We start from the raw sequence: 23,957 nt of genomic DNA, 5'->3' as shown, positions 1-23,957 counted from the left end.
TAGGAATATTCACACATGATAGCTCTTTAATATCTTAAATGTTTCTTCAAGACCGCAGTGAGGTGAAATGGAGAGCAAATTGAAACTTTTCTCCAGAGAGGAAAAAAACAGTAATCTCACATGTCTACTCTACACTCTAAAAAAAAAGTTCGTAAAAATATGGCGCGATGTATCGTGTTAATATGAAGGAATTTTCTGCATTCATTTTTCACAGTTGTTTTACCTCTATTTGGATTACGCATTGTGTGTGTTTTAGGGTTGAAGGAAATGCCCGTAAACTAATTTTATATCTGTTTTTCTATGGATTTTTTTCTTACAGTGTAGATTTTCAAAAGAGATCTCAAAAATTGTGCACAGATTTGCCAGTATATTAATGTTTGCAACCAAAAATCAGATTTCGGTATGACTTCAAACATTTCTGCAACAATATTTCCATGGTCAAACTATCTGAACTGTGATATCCACATCAAAGACATTTAGGAGAAACATCTGACACAAAAATATACATGAATGCACCAAGGACAGTCTTCTTGGTGGCCAGCCTGAATTTCACTACTTGAACCCACTAGGGGCATCTGTGAGTCATGAAGATCCCATGAGACCCAGAAAACTGCAGAAGGTGCTAATAAAGTGCAGACTCTGAGTAATATAATTTTTCCTTGAGCAATCCTTCTATAATCAATAAATTTGCATAGCAAGCAAAGACTTGTTCTCATCCTGTAATAACCAACCTGTACAAACCAACCCTCTTATGTGTCCTTCTTTTCTGTGTTATTGTTCAGAGGATGATGTGATCTACGAGGAGGTGCAGAGGTCTGGCGAGTCCGGACTGATAGACAACGGCTGGGGTTCCAGTGAGTTTGAGAGTTACGACGAGCAGTCAGACAGCGAGACCAAGCAGCCCACCCGCAATAAGGTACAAAGACACTCATGGCAAAGACACACAAAGTCCTTATGGTGTCTCTAACAGTTATAGCTATGATATTTGAATAATTACACAGTTTATAATTAAAAGGTAAAGTGTTCAATTATTATTAAGGTTATAAAATTAAGGTTAAAATACTTTTTCCAGTATTTTTCATATCAAAGAAAACTATAAGCCATTAATTTAGGTTTATTCATCCTTGTAAACACAATGGGTCTCATTCACTAATAATTACGTGGATTATTTCGTATTTGTACGCTCATGAGAACTTCTCATGAAAAATCCCAACACGTGCGTACGCACATGAATTTGTTCTTAACCTCATTCGGATGTTAGTGAATATGGAGTATTCTAAATGAGCGGCCGTGTGCACAAGGTTAGTCATTTGCATAAAACACGCCCAAACCATCTCCATAGAAGGGCTTTCTGCATACACTTTCCTTACAGTCACTCTCGTCAAACATGGCGCTGTTTGCAGACACGCTCTCTCTGATCCTTGGGCAATGCCAAGTGTGCCATTCTCACCAGTTTTCACAATAAACACCTTGTTCTGGAAATCAGTTTGAAAACAGTAATTTTTTAATGATAATTCGGTTGAGAATTCTGTTCGGTGATGCCATTAGAGCAGAAATTACACGCTTCAGCTTTAAAAAAAGGAAAGAGGAAATATTTTTTTGGCGCCTGGTTCTTTCAGTTCTCCTTCCTTGCCGAGTTTACACTGTTCCTGTTCTTAATTAATGTCTTTTGATGCATGCAGAGAAGATCAGGTCTTAATCCACAGATGTTGCACGTCATGCATGAAAACAGGTACAGAAAGCCTTGACTAGACTAACCAGAGAGCCCAGACTGGGCCTTATCTGAACTTGGGTACTTCTGTTTAAGGACTAATTTGTGAGTAGTAGAGCTGTTTAAGTGTGAAGATTTAATACCGTAAACTGAGACAGAGACCCTATCTGAGACTAAATCTCTTGTCTGGCTGTCTTGTTCACACTGTTATGTCTGTCTTCAGTTCCCTCTCTTGTTGGCCTTGATGTTATCACTGTCTGCCTGTGTTTGTCACTCCCCTCAATCTTATTATTTTCCTCCTCCTCTTCTCTTTATCTGCCATCTTTCTCTATTCACTGATACAATTCAACCCCACCCCTAACTGCGCGTGGACATGGCTTTGCGGTAATGGATATAGATTTCCCCCGATGTACGCCGTCTGAAGCAACGCTGCGTCCAGACCAAGCGTGAGCTAGCCATGCGGTTAGGTGCTCGAGATGTCAGCCAACTCAAACAAAACTATGACATTAAGGTACATTTATACAGTGGTGGATGTGTGGTTATCACTGATCCTTGAGATGTGGGACAAAATGTCAATGACTGCGCTTATATTTTCTGTAATATCTATGATGTGTCAACTCTGTAAAGAAATTGTTTAGGATTTTTATAGAATTTTTCTTTTATTTTTTGTTTGTTCTATTAGTAGCTAGAAACATCAGACAAGCAAAATGGCTCTGCAAAATATATGTAATATTTTGTAAATCCACTGTATTGCTTTTTCTTAGAAATTAATACTTTTATTTAGCAAGGATGCATTAAAATGATCAAAATGGACAGTGAAGAAATGTATAATGTTACAAAAGTTTTTTTTTTTTTTTTTTTTTTTTTTTTTTTCAAATTAATGCTGTTCTTTTGAGCTTTCTATCCATCAAATAATCCTGAAAAAAAGCAGCACAACTGTTTTCAACATTGATAATATTAAGAAATGTTTCTTGAGCAGCAAATCAGCATATCAGAATGATTTCTGAAGGATCATGTGACACTGAAGACTGGAGTAATGATGCTAAAAATTCAGCTTTGTGACACAGGAATAAATTACATTTTAAAATATGGAATAGAAATAGAAAACAGTCATTAGAAATTGTAATATTTCACTGTATTTTTACAGTATAATTTTACAGTATTTTTGATCAAATAAATGCAGCCTTTGTGAGCATAAGAGACTTATTTAAAAAACATTAAACAATCTTCAGACTTTTGAAGGTCTGTGTGTGTGTGTGTGTGTGTGTGTGTGTGTGTGTGTGTGTGTGTGTGTGTGTGTGTGCTATTTTTTTAATTTTCAGCTATGTTTCTGTTTCTGTGTGTGTTTTTCCTTGTGAATCACTCTTCATGTATCAGTACGCCACAAACGTGTGTGTGTCACAGCGAAACAACAAAAGGAGTACAGAACAAAAACATCTTTAATAACATCTTAATAAATCAAACAAGGTAACACTCAGAAGATAACAAGAAGAAATACACATGACAACAATGAACAGAGGAAACTCAGGGTTTAAGTACACAGAGATAACAACGTGACTACTGTAATTGAACAACAGGTGAACGTAATCCAATCAGAAACCATAAGAAACTAACTAGCAGACAGAACTCAGGCAAAGCAGAACAGGCAACATAATGAAAACGAAACCGAAACAGAACAAGACCGATAATGATTGACAAGTAAAAACACAATGAAGCCTCAGAAACGTGGCTGAAAATTAAAAAAAAATGCTCTTTAGCACATTTTGTCCCAGTCTTTAAGGATCAGTTTTTATATTACACATTAGACTAAATCTAGATAACGTAGATTTAGTTGCATCCGTAATTTATACAGTATTCACTAAAATTCAGACTAAAATTGTAGGTATGTAGTAGTCCATCATGCACATCATTGTTCAATGGACAGTGGGTCTCATTCACTAATAATTGCGTGGATTATTTCGTATTTGTACGCACAGGAGAACTTCATGAAAAATCTCAACACGTGCTAATTATATAATACAATTAATGTAACATACTTTAATATAATTGTAGTCTTGTTAGGATGAAATTTCATATTTATATAACTTTTTAACACGATTATAAGGCCATACAGAGTAAGTGTAAGACGAGTACTTTCAGTTGTTCCTATATTTTGTCATAAATTCAGAATGATTTTTAGTACAAAATTTTTGGTGAATCGTGATTTGTTCTTAAAATCGTTCCTCCCACATTTGCATGTGCGTACGCATGCTTAATGAATGAGACCCAGTGTTTTTTTTGTTTTTTTTTTGTACAATGAAAATGAAACTCTGTGAAATCCACCCAGTGTTGCAACTGAGTAGAGAGGGACCTTGAGGGTTTGTTCTGCTGCTGATCCACAAACAGGAATTTATCTCTTCTCTTTTAGTTCTGCTGATTCATTTTTTTCCTTGCTGTCATCTTATGCAGTCAGCCTATCTCTCTCTTTCCTCCCACAGGTTCAACAGCTAATGAAAGCAGCTAGGAATGGCACAAAAGATGGACTGGAAAAGACCAAAATAGCCATGATGCGCAAAGTGTCCTTCCTGAGTAAAAAAGACTGCACAGGTTTGACTTTTTGACTCTCATTTCCTCTTGTTTATTTCTGGTGTTTTTTCTGACACCTGGTAGGTTTCAATACAGAAACAGTACTAAAAACTAGATGCCTCTTTGAATGTTTGAGTTATTCTGAGATAGCAAGTGGCATTTATTATCACAAAGCTACAGAATAGTGGTTACATTAGAGGGAGGAGTGAGCCAATATGGCAGATATCAGAATAATCTGTGATGCCAGTGTAAATGACGAATTTAACTGTGCTATCGACTGTCAATGTGCAGATAACACAGAGGATGATTCTGGATATCTGGATGTGACTGTATCTGAACTCAAACATCCACCACCTCAACTTTCTCCAATGCCAGAAGGACTCAGTAGCCAACAGGTGCGTGTTTGTGTATGTACTTGTGTGTGAATCTGTCTGCATTCCTGTCAGTATCATACTAGCCCTGTTATGATATGGCCACATTCACACAGCAAAAGAATATGGTTGTCAGTCCTGTATTTGAGTCCTTGATACAGTTACATTCACACAAAGTTCATGTATTTACGTGAGTGACAATTACATTCTATAACCGAACTCACACCCGTAATTTTTCAGGAATCACAACCGCATTCTTGGAAAACCTGAGCTGTGTGAACAGAACCAGACTGGACAACTAGGCTACATTCACACTGTAAATTTTTGGGATTGACAACTGCATTTACTTACAAGTGTGAGTCTTGAAATGTCCCGTTAAAACAGTAACTTACAGTACCATCTCATATACTGTCTGTATGAACATGCAACGGGAGTCAGGCCCGTATTCTGTTACCAGTAACCAAAGCGACAGTGACCAAAGTAATATAAAAAATGGCAACGTCTATAAAACTGATATGGTTGAAGATTTGATGGATGAACACGCTGCTCGATTGGACTCTTGTCGTATCAAAAGTGAAAAGAATTTTCAGTTTTATGGACATCTTCATCTTTGATATTACTTTGACTCCCGTTGCATGTTCATACAGACGGTATGCGAGATGTTACTGTTTGAGACTCACACCTGTAAATTGTAAATCCTAAATACTGATAGTGCGAACTTAGCTATATGTACATACACTACCGTGTATGTAATTTTTAGGTCAGTAAGATGTATCTTTAAAGAAATTGTTACGTTAAAGGGTTAGTTCACCCAAAAATGAAAATTCTGTCATTTATTATTCACCCTCATGCCGTTCCACACCCATGAGACCTTCATTAATCTTCGGAACGCAAATTGAGATATTTTTGTTGAAATCCGATGGCTCTGTGAGACATTTCCTCTCTCAAGATCCATAAAGGTACTAAAAACATATTTAAATCAGTTCATGTGAGTACAGTGGTTCAATATTAATATTATAAAGCAACGAAAATATTTTTGGTGCGCCAAAAAAACAAAATAACGACTTATATAGTGATGGCCGACTTCAAAACACTGCATCAGGAAGCTTCGGAGCGTTATGAATCAGCGTGTCGAATCATGATTCGGATCGTGTGTCAAACCGCCAAACTGCTGAAATCACGTGACTTTGGCGCTCCGAACCGCTGATTCGACACGCTGATTCATAATGCTCCGAAGCTTCCTGAAGCAGTGTTTTGAAATCGGTGATCACTATATAAGTCGTTATTTTGTTTTTTTTGGCACACCAAAAATATTCTTTTCACTTTATAATATTAATATTGAACCACTGTACTCACATGAACTGATTTAAATATGTTTTTAGCACCTTTATGGATCTTGAGAGAGGAAATGTCATTGCTCCCGATGCAGGCCTCACGGAGCCATCGGATTTCAACAAAAATATCTCAATTTGCGTTCCAAAGATTAACGAAGGTCTTACGGGTGTGGAACGGCATGAGGGTGAGTAATTAATGACATTATTTTCATTTTTGGGTGAACTAACCCTTTAATTCCACAAGGATTTATTAAATTGATCAAAATTGACAGTAAAGACTTTTACATTGTTAAAAAAAAGTTATATTTCAAGTAAATGCTGTTCTATATTTCTAAAACTTTCTATTCATCTAAGAATCCTGAAAGAATATATATTGGAGTTTCCACAAAAATATTAAGCAGCACAACAGTTTTCAACATTTATAATAATAATAATTGTTTCTTGAGAACCAAGTCAGCATATTAGAGTGATTTCTGAAGGATCATGTGACACTGAAGACTGGACTGCTGTAAATTCATCTTTGCATCACTGAAATAAATTACAATTAGAAAACAATTATTTTAAATTGTCATAATATTTTACAATAATACTGTTTCTACTTTATTTCTGATAAAATTAATGCTGCCCTGGTAAACATCAGAGACTTTGAAAAACATTAAAAAAATCATACCGACCTCAAACGTTTGAACGATAGTGTATATTTACATATTTTACGCCAAATGTAAAGCCACTGGTTTGTTGTCAGTTAACCTAATTTGATTGAAATTTGCATTTTGCATTTTTTTTTTTTTTTTTTTTGTGTGTGTGTCACAGATTGTCAGGCGTCATATTCTTGGCTCTATCATCCAGAGTGAAAGAAGCTACTTAGACTCACTCAAGAGGATCCTGCTGGTCAGTGACACAATCCTGTCATCACATCTGAATATAATATTCCTTAATTTTCTTTATGGAGTGGAAAGGATGGAAAAAAATATAAATATAGCACAAAGGGGAAAATATACTGGGTTAAAAAAAGCTTAAAACTGCCTAAGGTGGTTTGCTGGTCTTAGACGGTTTAAGCTGGTTAGCCAGCTGGTCCCCCAGCCTGTCCAGATGACAAGTGCCCAAAACCCCTCTAAAACCATCAAAACTGACCTAACCTTCTTGGGCAGGGTGGTTTAAGCTTTTTTTTTCAGCAGGTTGAAGACAAAAACAGAATATATTTATGCACCCCTATCTTATTGTTCTGTTAAAGCTGGGAGTAGAATATTAATTAATTCTGCTGTATTATTGTAAGTTGACAAAAATAGATGTGATTTTTTTTTTAATCAAATGAACAGATACATCACAATTTGAATGTAAAAGAGACTCATACATACCGCCTGAATTATATTTTAGGAATATAAGAAGCCTTTGATGGAGGCGGAGCCCCGGATCTTGAGCTTGAAGAAGATCCAGCCCATTTTTTATAGGCTGAAGGAGATCCTGCAGTGTCACTCCATGTTTCAGATTGCTCTGGCATCCCGTGTAGCAGAATGGGAAAACACTGAGAAAATCGGAGACCTCTTTGTTGCTTCAGTATGTCTCCTGTTGTTCTAAAACATTTCAATTTGTGGTGTTTTTCACAGCTTCTGATTCTTTGTTCATAGATTTTTATTTATTTATTTTTTTGCTCTGGTTACAAAAAGTTATATAAATACTGCAAAATTGTATAGCATTGATCCAGCGGGGTTTGTAAGGCCACAAATATGCCCCTTTGTATTCCACTTCACATGTTAAGATAAAGATTTTTGCATGAATAAGCATTGTCATATCTGCTTATTAAAGTAAATATGGGCTGTGTAATGGTCTGTATTTAGACCCTAACATGATTCACTTTTTATTGTTGATGATGGATCTTTGCAGATGGAAAAACAGAACATTCTCTAGTCAGCAGTTTTATTTAAAGTGTGCTAATTTCCTCTGCATCACCCAGGCTGTGCCCTGCAGCTGAGCACATTAAGACAGTTGGATCAGTAAAATTGAAAACAATCATGCAAATAGTCCCACCATAACTACTGAGAATAAAAATGCAAGCACAGTACAGATTGTACGATCACATGGATATTATGTCTGAACTGTGGATTGTTATGTCTGCCACTGAATTTATCATTGTCTTCTCCTCCAGTTTTCCAAGTCAATGGTGCTAGATGTGTACAGTGACTATGTCAACAACTTCACCAATGCTATGGCTCTTATCAAGAAAGCTTGTATGTCCAAGCCAGCATTCCTGGAGTTTCTCAAGGTGAACTTCTCAACCTGCTCCTAATTGTTCATCATTTCTCCTCAATGCTTAATATGTGCTGCCTGTGGAAACATTACTATTTTTCATATTTAGAGTTAGGCTTCAAGTGATTTTAGGCATTATAACGTGTTAGAGATTTGCTAAAAATTACATTGAACAGTGCTATTAAGTTATCAGTGTATTTAAAGATTAACTTTAAGAGTTATATGACAGCAGAGAATGAATCTAAATTTAAAGGGAAAATGAACATGTACAATTAAATTTCCAGTAATGACATGCATGTATGTGTGTGTGTTTTTGTGTTCTGGATTGTAGAAGAAGCAGGCTGCCAGTACAGACAGAATCACTCTTTATGGCCTGATGGTCAAACCAATCCAACGCTTTCCTCAGTTCATACTCCTCCTGCAGGTTAATGCTCTGAAACCTCCACACACACACACACACACACACACACACACACACACACACACACACACACACACACACACACACACACACACACACACACACAGTTAATGACCCTAATAAGTTTAACTATTTAGGGAGTATTTTATGATGGTGGAATTTCCTCAGACTGTTCCGCATGGGGAAGTGAAAGACAGAAAGCTAGTAAAGCACATTAAATATACACATAACATGTGCTTCTTACTATCAAAACCATTGTCTGATACTGCACAGCAAATGCTCAAATATGTAAACTTAAACGCTGGTGAAATCCCTCTTGTATGCTGATTACTTATATAAGACTCTATTATTTGACTACTAGCAAGTTCTACCAGGATTTTTTGTCATTAGATCATTCTTGTATGCAATGACTTCATTTGCATGTAACAGGCTGTTTTTCAGGGACATTTGAGGAATGTTATATGCGGAGTGTTATATGGGTGTACAGTTGAAAATGAGCTGAAAAAGCTAAACTGGGACAATTACAGAAAGGTTACCATGAAATTACATTAACAGCCCATTTTACATTCGTAATCTAACATATGTCCACTGAGGGTGGGACTTGTTTTTATAAAGTAAATAGGATCAGTTTTCATTTCATGTTCATTTTAATGTGCACTACTGACTGTAAATGTTAATTAAGTCAAGTAAAGTAAAAGTCTAAACTGGTAACTGAATCATTGTTGGTTTATATCCCACAATCCATGAATCTTGGTGCTCTTGAGAATTCCACTTAACATCATTTGCTTGCGGGGACTGAAGCGTTGGCTAAATGACAGATTAGGTAGTAATTACTGAATATATGCTGACATATCTGTGTGTGTCCCACAGGACATGCTGAAAAACACCCCTGTAGGGCATCAGGACAGGCTGCCACTGCAGCTGGCCCTCACTGAGCTTGAGACTCTCGCCGAGAAGCTGAACGAGCAGAAACGACTGGCCGAGCAGCTCACCGAGATCCAACAGCTTGCTCGTAGCATTGGCGACCGCAACCTTAGTAAGGTCAGAGGCCATGGCACTACACACACACACGAGGCACTTCAAAGCATTACCAACCCAAAAACACAATGATTTGGCTTTACAAGATAACTTGGCTGGCAGTGTGAAAGGACATGAGCTGTCAGTGTGATTTTCAGTGCTATTTCCACATTTCCTCTTTCTAGAAATAGCTTTGACAAAGACGTTTCCTTGCCAGGATGGTGAGTTGTCAATGAAAGTAATTTTAGGGGCCGCTAATAAAGACCCCATGATATCAAAGGAGTTTTGTGGCTTTCAGTTCATATCTATTAGCTTTAAGGTCATCTATCTGCTAGCATGGGGATCCCCTTCCTAAAATATAAAGACAACTATATTTTTCATGTAGGAAGGCCCATGTTCTAAAATGTGTGAAAAATAGCACGTGTGAAATGGTAAAGACAACATGTTGTTTGCAAAATCAAACTGGCTTTCATTGTTCTAAAGCCAAAATAAAAAAATTGGGAAATAATCTGCTTAAAGGGTTAGTTCACCCAAAAATGAAAATTATGTCATTTATTACTGACCCTCATGTCGTTCTACACCCGTAAGACCTTCGTTCATCTTCGGAACACAAATTAAGATATTTTTGATAAAATCCGACGGCTCAGTGAGGCCTTCATTGACAGCAAGATAATTAACATTTTCAAATGCCCATAAAGGTACTAAAGACGTATTTAAAACAGCTCATGTTCAACCTTAATATTATAAAGTGACAAGAATACTTTTTGTGTGCCGAAAAAACAAAATAACGACTTTTCAACAATATCTAGTGATGGCCGATTTCAAAACATTGCTTCGAAGCTTTATGAATCTTTTCTTTCGAATCAGTGGTTCGGATCGCATATCAAACTGCCAAACACACGTGAACTATTGAAATTTAGAAACACTTACGACGTAACAAAGCCTCGTTTACTGAAATCACGTGACTTTGGCGCTCCGAACCACTGATTCAAAACAAAAGATTCGTAAAGCTTCGAAGCGGTGTTTTGAAATCGGCCATCGCTAGATATTGTTGAAATGTTATTTTGTTTTTTTGGCACACAAAAAGTATTCTCGTCGCTTTATAATATTAAGGTTGAACCACTGAACTCACATGAACTGTTTTAAATATGTTTTTAGTACCTTTCTGGGCATCTGAAAGTGTTTATTATCTTGCTGGCAATAGAGGCCTCACTGAGCCATCTGATTTTATCAAAAATATCTTAATTTGTGTTCTGAAGATGAACAAAGGTCTTACGGGTGTAGAACGACATTAAGGTGAGTAATAAATGACATAATTTTCATTTTTGGGTGAACTAACCCTTAACAGCATAACAGCATATTTTTTGTGTATTTCTTTCTACCCACTATTGGTAATGTTATTACACTATTACAGACAAACACTTTTCAATTCAAATTTATTTGGATTGTATTTATAACATGTTTGCAAAATTAAATTGGCTTTTATACTGTCATTGTTCAAAAACTAAAAGAAATTATTAAAATATTATCATAAATTATTTACTTTGTATTGAGTTAGCAACATATTTTTTGCGTATTTCTTTCTACCCACTATTAGAGTAAAGTTGAATTATAAACTTGAAGACAAACATTTTCAATGTTATTGTATAGACCAAGGGGTACTCAACAGGCGGCCCGCATCATGCTACATATAAATTTATTTGTATTATAATTTGCGTTTAAAATTAGCGTGAATATTACTTCGTTTTTTTACACGTACGCTAGGGTAGGCGTACAGTGCGCGTGACGCCGTAATCATCAGCAGAGAACGCGCATAATGTACGCGCGCAGCACAGTTTTTCTAACCGCAAAGAACAATATTGACTGATGCCACTTTGCACGCGCGCATTGAATAGTTTTTGCAGTAATTTAGTTTGTCCACAAGGTGTCAGCACTGAAACGGGCTGTAACTGTTGTTTCAGTATGAAAAGAAACGGAGAAGACAGAACAAGAGTAACAACACAATATCCAACCGTGTTGTAGAGCGCTCGTGTGAGGGGATTAAAAGATATCAGCAACTCTATTTTAAACGAGTACAAAGACATTTTATTGTAACTGTTTGAGCGAAAAAGACTAGACAAGCATGAATCTCTCTAGTGCGCATGCGTCGAGCACTTGTGTTCGTGAACGCTATCAAAGGCTCGAGACTGTGCGCGCAAGTAAAAAACGAAGTAACCTTATTTTTCCATCATGTAATGCAGTTGACATTCCTCAAACTTTGCAGTGTGTAAGTTGCCGATAGTCCTCTTAGCAGCATGAAAAACAAAACTTTTATTCTTAATGTCAATGTGTTATAAACAGAAAGTAAGCAGAGAACGCTCCCATTACAGATCTGTCGTCACATCATTGAGCTCACGAATATCTTATCATGTTTACAACGTTGGTTATAATTAGAGAATTCATGAGATTGTGATTGAACAAAAAAAAAAAAAGATTTTTGAATTCTGACCAAATTAAAAGGTATGTAATAATAATACAAATAATAAAACCTTTGAGCGACCCTGAGTATATTTCAATATGAATAAGGACTTTTTTTCATAAGTTCTTGTTTTTCTTTATGCATTTGTACATTAAGAATACAGCAAGACAAGCTATTAATCCTTTTTTAAATGCCATTTATCATGTTCAGTGACACTTTAAATAGGACAACCATTAAAGTACTAGTAAGACTTAGCTAGATAATAAACTGCACTTTTAGTAAATACTCAGTAAAACTACAAATATTTTCTTAAACAGGCCTAAATAAAAGTCTTACGATCCAAGTTATAATTTGTTGCCTTTAGCATTTCATGTGGTTAAAATGCAGCCCTCTTGGCCTCCGAACTTGAGTACCCCTGGTATAGACATTTAAATAGAAAGTAGAATATATATATATTTTTAAAACTTTTTTTCCCCCTTCTGCGTCCCACTGGGGGCTTGCAAACGCAGATTAAGTTAACTTTTAGCGGATGTACACTCTTAAAATTAAACTGGGAGTGTCATTATAGGTAAATTAACTCATTTTGTAATTCCAGAAGTTTTAAGATTTGTATGTTCTTATTGAGGAGGAAATAAATAAATCTGTATGGTTATTTTTTTTTAGCATTTTAATTAAGCTAGACTGATTTAATATATTATTATTAATAATAATAATATTGATTTTTTTATATATATATATAATATATATATATATATATATAATTTATATTTAAAATATTAATGTAGATAATTTTAAGTCATCCTATGATCCCCTTGGAAGTTTGCTGAGGCTCCCTAGTTGGCCCTGGGCTCCTGGTTGAGAACCACGACTCGAGTGTTCCCACATCGGTCAGCAGCTGCATTGCACACATATATCTCACATTAATATGCAAATAAGCAGTTTTTCTAACCTCTGTAGATTTGTTCAACTGTGCAAGTGTTACATTCAAGGTTGTTAGATCGAGAATGATTAAAATTAGGATGATGATCGATCAAAAGACATTGCATCAAAGTCAAGTGTATAAACTGAAGAGCACAGACATACAGGTGATGCAAGTGTTCTGTCATGGTGTGGATGTATTCATTTACTTTTTAAAATGATTTTTTTTTAAACAGCACCTGAACTCTGATCAGAAGCAGCTGATTCTGTCTGAGACATTGATTGAGACTGTCTATGGTGAGAAGGGACAAGTCCTCAAGTCTAAGGAGCGCAAAGTCTTCCTCCTGAATGACATGCTCGTCTGTGCAAACATCAATGTAAAGTAAGCACACCTCATCCAGCAATGTGGACATCACAACTCTGTCCTTTAATGAGAGAAATTTAAGCTTATTTAATTATCTTGCATTATAATTAAAGAAATCGTTCATCCAAAAATGAAAATTCTGTCATCATTTACTCACCCTCTTGCTGTTCAAACTTTGATTTCTTTTGTGGAATAAAAAAAAAGAAGTTTAGTAAAATGTTCATGCTGCTTTTTTTATATATATATATAATCAAATTGCATCATGACCAGGGGCCATCAAACTTAAAAAATGATGACAAAAAGCACCTTAAAAGTAGACTATATAACTCATACGCTATATTCCAAATTATCTGAAGCTATACAATAGCATTGTGTTGAGGAAAAGACAAATTTAAGTTGTTTTTTGTTAATAATATTTTCTTCCGACGCATTTTCAAATCTCATTCATGTTCAAATCTGGCGCGTCCAAACATATCACATCAGTTATGACGTCGTTGCTTCTCACGATTGCAACGTGCCAGATTTAAATATGTATATACGCGCACATTTAAATTGCACATGAGATTTGAGAGTGAGAGTTTGGTGGGGGGGAGAGGATTTTCTGTGAATGATAATCTTAAATTGAAAGCTATCGTATGGCTTCAGAAGACGTTATATAGTGTATGAGTCATATGGTCTACTTTTATGGTACTTTAATGTCATTTTTGGAGGTCACAATTCACTTTCGTTGTATGGAAAAGAGCAGCATGATCATCCTGCCTAGCATTTGGAATGACATGATGGTGAGTAAATGATGACAGATCTTTCATTTCTGAGATAAATTAATAAATGAATAGAATTCAGTTACTTGCTCATAATTTATGAATTAAGGCCGTCTTCTTTTTAACTCCCTCTCAACTGACACACAGATACATTGAAACAGGCATTGATAGCATCTTTGAGGAGCCAAGGTAATGTTCTCACATCTGGCAGGTTTTTTCATTAATGACCACTGGGTCATGCTGTTTTCAAAGACTTCGGATCAGAATGATTTTACACTGGCTTCAAAGTTCTCCTGCATTCCTCAATTTCATCGAACTCTTCTCAATGCAGATCATGCATAACAGAGGAATACATGAATAATAATTTCCTGAAATCACAGTAGGGGGTGTTAGGCTCTCTGGGAATCCTTCTGATCACAAAGCTCTAATTGGCTGTCTGATTCCTGGATCTCCGTCACCATCGTTCAGACGTCTTCTGATCATGTATTATTTGTAATTGCGAGTTGGGCTTTGTTTTGCGATCTTAAAACTATTCTTTTGTGTTTAATCAGGGGCCCACCAGATATCAGCAGTCTAGTCCCCATCGGTCCAAAATACGCAGTTAAGTGGAGTGCCCCCCTGCTGCAAGTGCAAGTGGTGGAGGTGGGCCAGGAGACCCCCCAGCATAAAGACAGCATCTACCAGCAAAGTGGAAGCAAGCGCCTGAGCTCCACCAACTCTCAAGGTTGGTATTTTTAAGAGTACTTCTTTCATGTGGTTAGAGGAGCATGGGAAAAAATAACGAACTTGGTTTTTTTGATGTAGTCGGTAAAGGTTGTTCATAGCAGGGTATCCTATATTGTACAGACATATAATTGGTTCTACTACATATTTATAATATAAAAAGTGAAAGTGAAAAGCGAAAGTGACATGTTAAGTATGGTAACCCATACTCGGAATTTTTCCTCTGCATTTCCATACATTAGGAGTAGTGAGTAGTGGACACACACACAGAGAGCAGTGGGCAGCCATTTTGCTGTGACGCCCAGGGAGCGATTGGGGGTTAGGTGCCTTGCTCAAGGGCACCTCAGTCATTTCCTGCCATTATTGAGAATCGAGCCCACAACCTTCGGGTTACCAGTCTGACTCTAACCATTAGGCCTGTAGCATGTGTATATAAATGCAAATAAATAAATAAATGAGCGTCTCTGTGTGTGTATTTATATCCCAGACCCAGCATCATTACTCCAGTCTTCAGTGTCACATGATCCTTCAGAAATCATTGTAATATGCTGATTTATTATCAATGTTGGTAACAGTTGTGCTGCTTAATATTATTTTATAACCTGTGATACTTTTTCAGGATTCTTTGATGAATAAAAAGTTAAAAACTTTATTTATTTAAAATAGAAATATTTTGTAACAATATACACTACTGTTCAAAAGTTTGGGGTCAGTAATTTTTTTTTCTTTCTTTTTTTTGAAAGAAATTAATACTTTTATTCAGAACAGATGTGTTAAATCGATAAAAAGTGATAGTAAAGATTTGTATTGTTAGAAAAGATTTATATTTTGAATAAATGCTGTTCTTTTTAACCTTTTATAAATAAATATTCATAAATGAATCCTGGAAAAAGTATCACAGGTTCCAAAACAATATTAAGCAACACAACTGTTTTCAACATTGACAATAAATGAGTATCAAATCAGCATATTAGAATGATTTCTAAAGGATCATGTGACACTGAAGACTGGAGTAATGATTCTAAAAATTCAGCTTTGCATCACAGAAATAAATGATATTTTAAAGTATATTAAAATAGAAAACCATAATTTTAAATTGTAATAATATTTCACAATATTATTGTTTTTTCTGTATTTATTATGAAATAAATGCAGCCTTAATGAGCATAAGAGACTTTGTTCAAAAACATTAAAAATAGTAATGTTTCCAAACTTTTGACCAGTGGTGTGTGTATAATGTGTATTTTTATATTTATATATATATAAGTTCTTGTTTTCAAGAATTAATACCATTACAAACATTAATAATTAAGGTAATGTTTGATCAATAATTAAACTGATCAAACATTACCTTAAAAACTGTAACAAAAAATCAGTTTCAAATAAATTATGTTCTTTTGAACATTCTATTTGATCAAAGAATCCTGAAAAAATGTATCATGGTTCCTACGGTTTCCCGCAGCACAACTAATAATAATGATTTCTGAAGGATCATGTGACTCTGAAGACTGGAGTAATGATGCTAAAAATTAAGCTTTGCCATAACAGGAATAAATTACATTTACAAAACAGGAAACAGTTATTTTTGCTTGTAATAATATTTCATAATGTTACTGTTTTACTGTATTTTAAATGCAGCCTTAAATTTTATCAACCATAAACTTTTTAAACTATATTGTGTGTGTTTAAATATTTTGAAGATTTAATTGTTACTATTTTGTTTTTATTGATTAAATTATATTTTAATTGACTTTTTAATTAGAGTAAAACACACTTAAATTGTTACATTATTTGTAATAAATATTATTTTTAAAATTATAATAATAATAATAATAATAATAATATCTTTGCCTACATTTTGTAATATAAAGAACCAGTCAGTATTGACACTGGTGCTTCTTGGTTCGAGATTCAAGATTGAAGTTGGTGGCTTACAGTTCAGTAATTGAGTCAGTGATTCAAATCAAAAGCTTTTTGCATTAAAATAACTGCCTCGATAATGTAATATGTTTATGAATTGTAAAGGAATGGAAATGTAAATTCATTGGAGTACACTAGTTGCACTGTTTGTATTTGCGGTATTAGAGTGGAGCAGGAAACCCTGTCAACTAGTATTAATATTCAATCTCCTTATAAATTATTGTATAGATTTTGACTGTTCTCTGACACTGATAAAATAAATTACAGTTTTCCCACAGTATTGCTTTAGCTTCAACAAATAACTCTCCCAGAACTTACATCAGTACATAGTCCTCCAGCTACATTTATCTTACTCAGAAGACCTTAGGTTTCCTCAGAGCTCAATTTTAAACCCAGCTCATACTCTCCAGCAGGGGAAATATACACTCACAGTCAGAGGACACAACAGAGTCTAATTCCCGGATAAGATGAACCAAAAGTCCTTGGGTGACTTCTTTTATTCTTCTTTTTTTGCATCAGAAACTTCAACCTTTTCTCTACATCTTTCCTGCTGTGTTTGAGCTTTCAGCCTGATACAGATACTGCAAAGAATTACAATGTTAGTTGAGCGCAGCCATTCCCCTGCAAGAATTTGCTGGAGGTGTATGATTTCAGACCTAAAAGCTTTAATGTGAACATAATTACTGATTATCATGGAAATGTTATTTGTTCAGGAAAGCTGTTTCTGGGACCACCACGGCTGTACCAGGAACTGCAGGAGCTACAGCATGATCTTTCTGTGGTAGAGGAAGTCACGTTGTTGGTGGGCACCCTGCAGGGATCGTACCAGGTAAAATCCTTAATCATCACAGTGTCGCACACCTGATCAATTTCTGACTGTCAGCAGATGATTCGCTATCTATTAGGGATGTGCAAAAAATATTTTCTTAGTTATCTGAATGACTAGTCGTTCTTGAAAGGATAGTTAATTCAAAAATGAAAATTCGGTCTTCATTTACTCACCCTCATGTTGTGCATTATTTATTCTCTGGAACACAGAAGATATTTTGAAAAAAGTGTATTGTTGTCCATACACTGACAGGTTTCAGTGTGTCTTGGACTCCAGTGTTTCTCAAAATACTTTTTTTTTTTTTTTGTGTTCTGCAGAAGATCATTTGGAACTTCTATTTACTATATGAATGTATGAGTCATTTTAGGTGAACTATGCCTTTAAGGGAGTCCTTAGGCTTCTTATAGAGATGTCTCCACCAGACACTGATCAAATGTTGCTGAAGGGTTGTTCAAATAGAGGCATAGTTACCAAAAAGCAGCATGAGATCATTGTTTGAGATTTGTATTTATAATTTCATTAATTGAATGTTTCTACATTCAAAATTTCATATTTAAAACATTCGTTTTGTGACCTTATTTCTGATGATTTTTAATTTTTTTTTTATCTTTAGTAGTATAGGATAGGCTCTTTCACAGCCTTGTTTTCATTAACAAAACGTTACTGACAGCTATTTGAAATATATACGCTAAACAGCCGCAATCTTTTATTGCACAAATCTAGTCCACACAAAAAACTGATTATGCATGCTAACAGAAACATTGCTCACAGCGGGCGATTTGAAGTCCGACAGTAATTGTCTTGAAATGTATTGTTGAAGACGGTGGATTTGTAACAAAAGCTTGGCGGTGCTGTCAAGGGGATGAATTTAGAGACGCAACTTCTCTGAGAGAGTTTACCCTGCACACAGTCTAGCAGCACGCTGAAGCACAGCATGCTTTCAGCATGCTAACATCCTCAATGAGAAGTTTCGGTAACACTTTACTTTTCATGTATAATGCATTATAACGGTATTCATAATGTGCGTTGTAATGCATTAAATCACTTCATAAATAATTGTAACCAAAGTTAAAATGCATTGTAATATTTGCACATTCCTTGTTGCATCTGAAATTGTTTATTTGTCATGTGTTTTAATGTATTATTCTTTATAAAGTTGTTACAATGTATTATATTAAACATTAAACCTGTGGTTACAATTATTCATGAGATCATACAATGCATTATAAGGTGCATTACAAGGCATAATTAAAGGGATAGTTCACCCAAAAGTGAACATTTTATCATCACAAAAGAAGATATTTTAAAGAATATTGGTATTGGTACAGCCATTGACTTCCATAGTAGGAAAAAAATACTATGGAAGTCAATGGCTACCATCAACTGCCTGGTTACCAACATTATTTAAAATATCTTCTTTTGTGTTCAACAGAAGAAAGAAACTCATACAGGTTTGGAACATGAAGGTGAGTAAATAATGACAATTTTCATTTTTGTGTGAACTATCGTTTTAATACATTAAAAACACTTTTATAATACATTATACCAAAGACTATAGAATAACACAAGACGCGTCACTCGTATTGTTTTGAATGGGAGAAAGTGCAACGCACAATATGGCGGAATAATTCCCGCCTTCTAAATAAGAGCCAATCACCGATTGGTAAAGCCATCTGCAGCGAACGTTAGAAGCTAAGGTTCCTATAGAAACAGTCAGACGTCGCGCCTCCGAATTGAGGCACAAGATTTAGGACTGCGCATGCGCATTTGCTTGATCCAGCCTGAAGAATACAGTTTTTTTTTTTTTTTTTTTTTTTTTTTTTTTTTTTTTTTGGTCATGATTCAAGCATTTAGAAACAAAATTTATGAGACAATTGTTGTCAGATTTCATTTATGATTTCAAATATGAAATTTAATCGAAAGCTTGGCAGACAGCTTTGGAGAATTTGATGTTTCCCCATTCAAAGAGCTGCAATTGAATGCCCGAATGTATATATACATAAAGGCTTTATGTAAAGTATTACCAAAGTTTCTTCTGGAAATCCATCCCTTTTAAAGCACACCTGCTAAAAATATTAAAATTGTCTACCTTGCTAGGTAGACAAAAAAAGTTGACCCATTCCTAGTCCCTATTGTGATGCTCTTTCGCTCTCTAACCTCTCTCTGCGCTAATTATGTTGCTAATGTCAAAAAGCAGGGTGCTAAGTGTGGTAACCGGTGCTTAGTCAGTCTGACAGCTGTCTCCCGTAAATGTGACTGTGTGCGTGAACAGAATCTCAACACTACGGTGGGGCAGGACTGGTGCATGGCTCTTCAGAGGCTCATCCGCATCAAAGAGGACGAGATCCAGTGTGCCAACAAGTGCCGTCTACGGCTGATGGTTCCTGGGAAGCCTGACAAGTGAGTGCTGACTACCCACTGATGCCAGTGGGCACAGGTTACACAGAATAGAGCTGTGCATTAAATTCTCCTCAAATGTGGGTGGATGTGACAGTTACACTGACTGAAGCATATTCATCCGCTTCATCACACTTGTACCAGAAGGATTTACATTTCTTGGATTTGTCTTTGACAGGCTCTTTGGAGTTAATCTATCACTCCACACAGTCAAAAGACCTTTGCTGATCAAATTGAAGTTTAAACACAGGGTGAACTAAGAGCTTTTAAGACCGCTGGTCATGAACTGTAATGGACCATTAGGGATTAAAGCATGGGTCTTCAAACTTTTTCAGGCAAAGGACCCCTTTGTGGATAATGAGACCGAGCAGGGACCCCCTGTTACATACAGCCTTATTATAGTCCAGAATTATATTTATGTTGTTGTCAAATAAATGCTGTTCATTTGAATATTCTATTCATCAAAAAAAAAATTTTTAGCACAGTTTCCACAAAAATATTAATCAGCACAACCGTTTTCAACCTTGATGATGATAATAATGTTTCTTTTGCACTAAATCTGCATATTAGAATGATTTCTGAAGGATCATGTGACACTAAAGACTGGAGTAATGATGCTGAAAATTCACATTTGCCATCACAGAATTAAATTGCATTTTAAAATACATTCAAATAGAAAATAGTTGTAATAATAATTCACTATATTACTCTTTTTACTTTTTTTATTCAAGTAAATGCAGCATAATCATCACATTACTGTTATACACTATAGCGTGGGAAGCACCATGAAAGCTTTGGGTGAAATTAACTCAATATTGTTTAATGCATAATGCATATTATTTTGAGATCAAACAGTAATTGTCGGACCCCCTGCCGTACCGCTGTGGACCCCCTGTTGAAGACCCCTGCTTTAAGCTGAATTGTGTCTTTTGTTGTTGCCTTACTTTTTTCCCTTTTAGCAGACACAAAATCTTTTGACTCTTGGCACAAATAGAACTGTACAATTTTAGTCATGCGTGGAACTGAAAGAGGCTTTGTTTCACTTGGATTTTGATTGTGTTAAATCCCTCCTGGATTTTCACAATTTGTGTGTGTATCTCTTGACAGATCTGGCCGTCCAGTCAGTTTCACAGTGGTCTTCAGTACGCCCAGTCCAATTAGCAAAATCTCCTGGGTCAATCGCCTGCATCTGGCCAAAATCGCCCTGAGTAAGTGTGGCTTCTCAGACATGAGTAACAGGTTGTTGACATGAATCTTTCACTTATTATTTTCATGGCTTCATTCTCGTGTACAAATGTGCTAGTTTTAGCTTTCAGTTTCAGTGACAGTATTGTGCCTCTGGCTAAGCTTATTTCCGTTTGTGTAGGAGAGGAGAACTTGCCTGGCTGGGTGTGTGTTGAGGATGATGAAAAGACTAAACCTCCATTCTGGTGCCCGTTGCTGGCCTGCCGTGTCCCTGTCTTTACCCCAAAATTGCAAGATCTGAAGGTAAGTGAGAGATCTCTAACCACTCCTACTCCAACAGATATCCAACAATTTACATTTGTGTATTCTTAAAGGGATAGTTCACCCAAAATGAAAATTCTATCATCATTTACTCCCCCTCAAGTTGTTCCAAACCTGTATACATTTTTTTCCAAATATCATCTTTTGTGTACAGTAGAACAAAGAAATTTATACAGGTTTGGAACAATTTGAGGGTGAGTAAATGACAGAATTTTCATTTTTGGATGAACTATCCCTTTAAGAAAGAACACAGAGTTGAAAAAACTATTCAGCTACACACAGTAGTTTTTTTTTTTTTTTTTTGTCATTTGGTCACTTTTTGCCTGAAGAATTAAAGTTCTGTCATCATTTACTCACCCTCATGTGAATTGTAAATGGTTAAAAGTAAGTCTGACTTGTGCTACTTCTACTTAAGGGAAAAAAAGAATAGAGATCTCAGCTGTTTCTCTTAGACAAGGAGTTTTCAAGGGATGCTGGGGGTATGGAGATATTAAACATTTAATGTTTATTAATTAGCACAATTTTTAACACTGTGCTTTGGAATACTGTTTATGGACTGAATAAAAATACTTTGGAATAATATTTACTAATATAAATATGTGTCATATAAATATATTTAAAACAATATATTAGATTTAATTCATAATATATATTTTATGTTTAATTATTAAAATATATTATAGTTTATATATAATATATATTATAAAATACATATTTATATATAATGTATATAATTATATTAAATATATATTTAATTTATATAAATGTGGGTTTGTACATCTAATAATACTGAAATAATGGATAGAAACATACACAGTCAACTTGATTAAATTAAAAATGTAAATGTAAATTAAAAGTCTTTTCCATATAATATTTAATAATTGGCTTTGGCTTTTAGTACAGAAGTGATAACGTCTCATTTATTTTGAAAACAAATGTCATATTTATCATAATATTAATATAATATTTAAAAACTTCTCTCACAGAGAAAACAATTTTCTTAGTAATGGCACATGAAAATATATAGTTGTCTTTCTAATTTAGAAAGGGGGTCCCTCTCAAGGGGGTCATATTTGGAGGTCCTTGACATCAAAAAGGTTTGAGAAGTTTGAAAACCCCTATCTTAGACAGCAATGAGATTACAAAATCTTCTCAGATTTTTCTGGAGACCTTAGATTTCAAGAATAAAAACTGTACTTCTTGCACTGTATAGCAACAGTTGTCTCATTTGTATCTGTTTATTTCTCCTACACCATTTTAAGAGAAACTTCTGAAACAGAGTTGATATTGAAATAACACTTAACTGCAAACTTCTGAAAGAACAACCATATGAGCAATGTTTTTTCCCGGATCTGTTGGAAAAACATTTCCTTTGGGTAGTCAGCGTTTGAGCTAAAACAAGGCAGAGCGTACTCAGATTAACATTCAGACATTCATTGGTATGCATGTGGTAGACTGTAATTGACTGCTTATTGCTTGACCAACATCCAAAACTGTTATCCGTCATATCAGTACTGCACACCATGGTGATTTGGCAGTCTTTCTAACATAGTATTTGCAATCAGGGTGTCTGAATCAAACACATGTTGCCTTACATTTACATATAGCTTTGATCTTCTGTTTTATATGCCATTGCTATCTTCACCTCCAGCATCTGGTTGGTACTTTTGATCCACAGGACTTCACATTTTATCCAAGTCTTTCTGCCGGTGTAGTTTCAATTACCTTTATTAGTTCTATTTTCCAATCAACTTTTGTAGTACTGTTATGATTTTGTCATAGAACTACCATTGTGTTGAGGTTAGTATCTCAATATTCATCCTCAATGAGTGGCTTGTTGATTTCTATATTGTATTCAACACTGTTTTTGCAAGTTCTTCAGATTTGCCACTAAGATACTGTTATCTAGCTGGATAACAGATGAGGTTTTCCAGGAAAAGGTGCGTTCATAAATGTATGGATTTACAACACAATCATTTCCAGCTAAGTTTATTTTGTTTAAGAACATTTTGTTCATTTTCTTTTTGTAAAGAAAAAAAAAAACATTGTGAAGATAACCTGCAATGCCACAAATGTAATACAGCGCGATATATTCTACCAGCACTCATCAGTATAGTTTATGGACACGTCTTCTCATTGTCCAAAAAATATGGGTTTGGGTTTAAATGGTTTTGGTTCATTAGCTCTGTACTTCACAACTATGAAATGATTTTTTTTTTTGTAGCTCAAATGTCTTCCCAAATCCCTAATGTCCCATAGCAAGTGTGTTCCATAGGAGGCAAAATAACAAATGCTTCACAGCTCATTTGCTGCCGCTGAGTATGCTTTACTATTCTCAAGAAGTGATGCAATCATCCTTTAACGATTGCTTTCCATACCGCTATCAAGTCTGGATGTGTGGCTGATGTGTCTTTT

The 23,957-nt window shown here is 35.3% G+C and overlaps 1 protein-coding gene across 4 annotated transcripts in view; it reads left to right on the top strand.

Moving 5' to 3' along the window:
• The window catches only part of arhgef10lb (Rho guanine nucleotide exchange factor (GEF) 10-like b), a 49,171-nt gene that overhangs the window by 11,229 nt on the left and 13,985 nt on the right, over positions 1-23,957 (top strand). For all 4 annotated transcript variants that reach the window (XM_051879046.1, XM_051879045.1, XM_051879044.1 and 1 more), the window contains exons 9-24: positions 783-916; positions 2,109-2,222; positions 4,189-4,297; positions 4,568-4,671; positions 6,795-6,872; positions 7,359-7,538; positions 8,128-8,244; positions 8,560-8,652; positions 9,520-9,690; positions 13,279-13,424; positions 14,315-14,356; positions 14,719-14,891; positions 17,524-17,639; positions 19,912-20,039; positions 21,144-21,244; positions 21,403-21,524. In XM_051879046.1, the coding sequence (XP_051735006.1) occupies positions 783-916; positions 2,109-2,222; positions 4,189-4,297; positions 4,568-4,671; positions 6,795-6,872; positions 7,359-7,538; positions 8,128-8,244; positions 8,560-8,652; positions 9,520-9,690; positions 13,279-13,424; positions 14,315-14,356; positions 14,719-14,891; positions 17,524-17,639; positions 19,912-20,039; positions 21,144-21,244; positions 21,403-21,524 (1,928 nt within the window). The remainder of the gene's footprint in view (positions 1-782; positions 917-2,108; positions 2,223-4,188; positions 4,298-4,567; positions 4,672-6,794; positions 6,873-7,358; positions 7,539-8,127; positions 8,245-8,559; positions 8,653-9,519; positions 9,691-13,278; positions 13,425-14,314; positions 14,357-14,718; positions 14,892-17,523; positions 17,640-19,911; positions 20,040-21,143; positions 21,245-21,402; positions 21,525-23,957) is intronic.

This window comes from Ctenopharyngodon idella, chromosome 22, assembly GCF_019924925.1.
Source record: "Ctenopharyngodon idella isolate HZGC_01 chromosome 22, HZGC01, whole genome shotgun sequence".
NCBI classification, from domain to species: Eukaryota; Metazoa; Chordata; class Actinopteri; order Cypriniformes; family Xenocyprididae; genus Ctenopharyngodon; species Ctenopharyngodon idella.
This window is presented reverse-complemented; position numbering and strand designations above follow the sequence as displayed.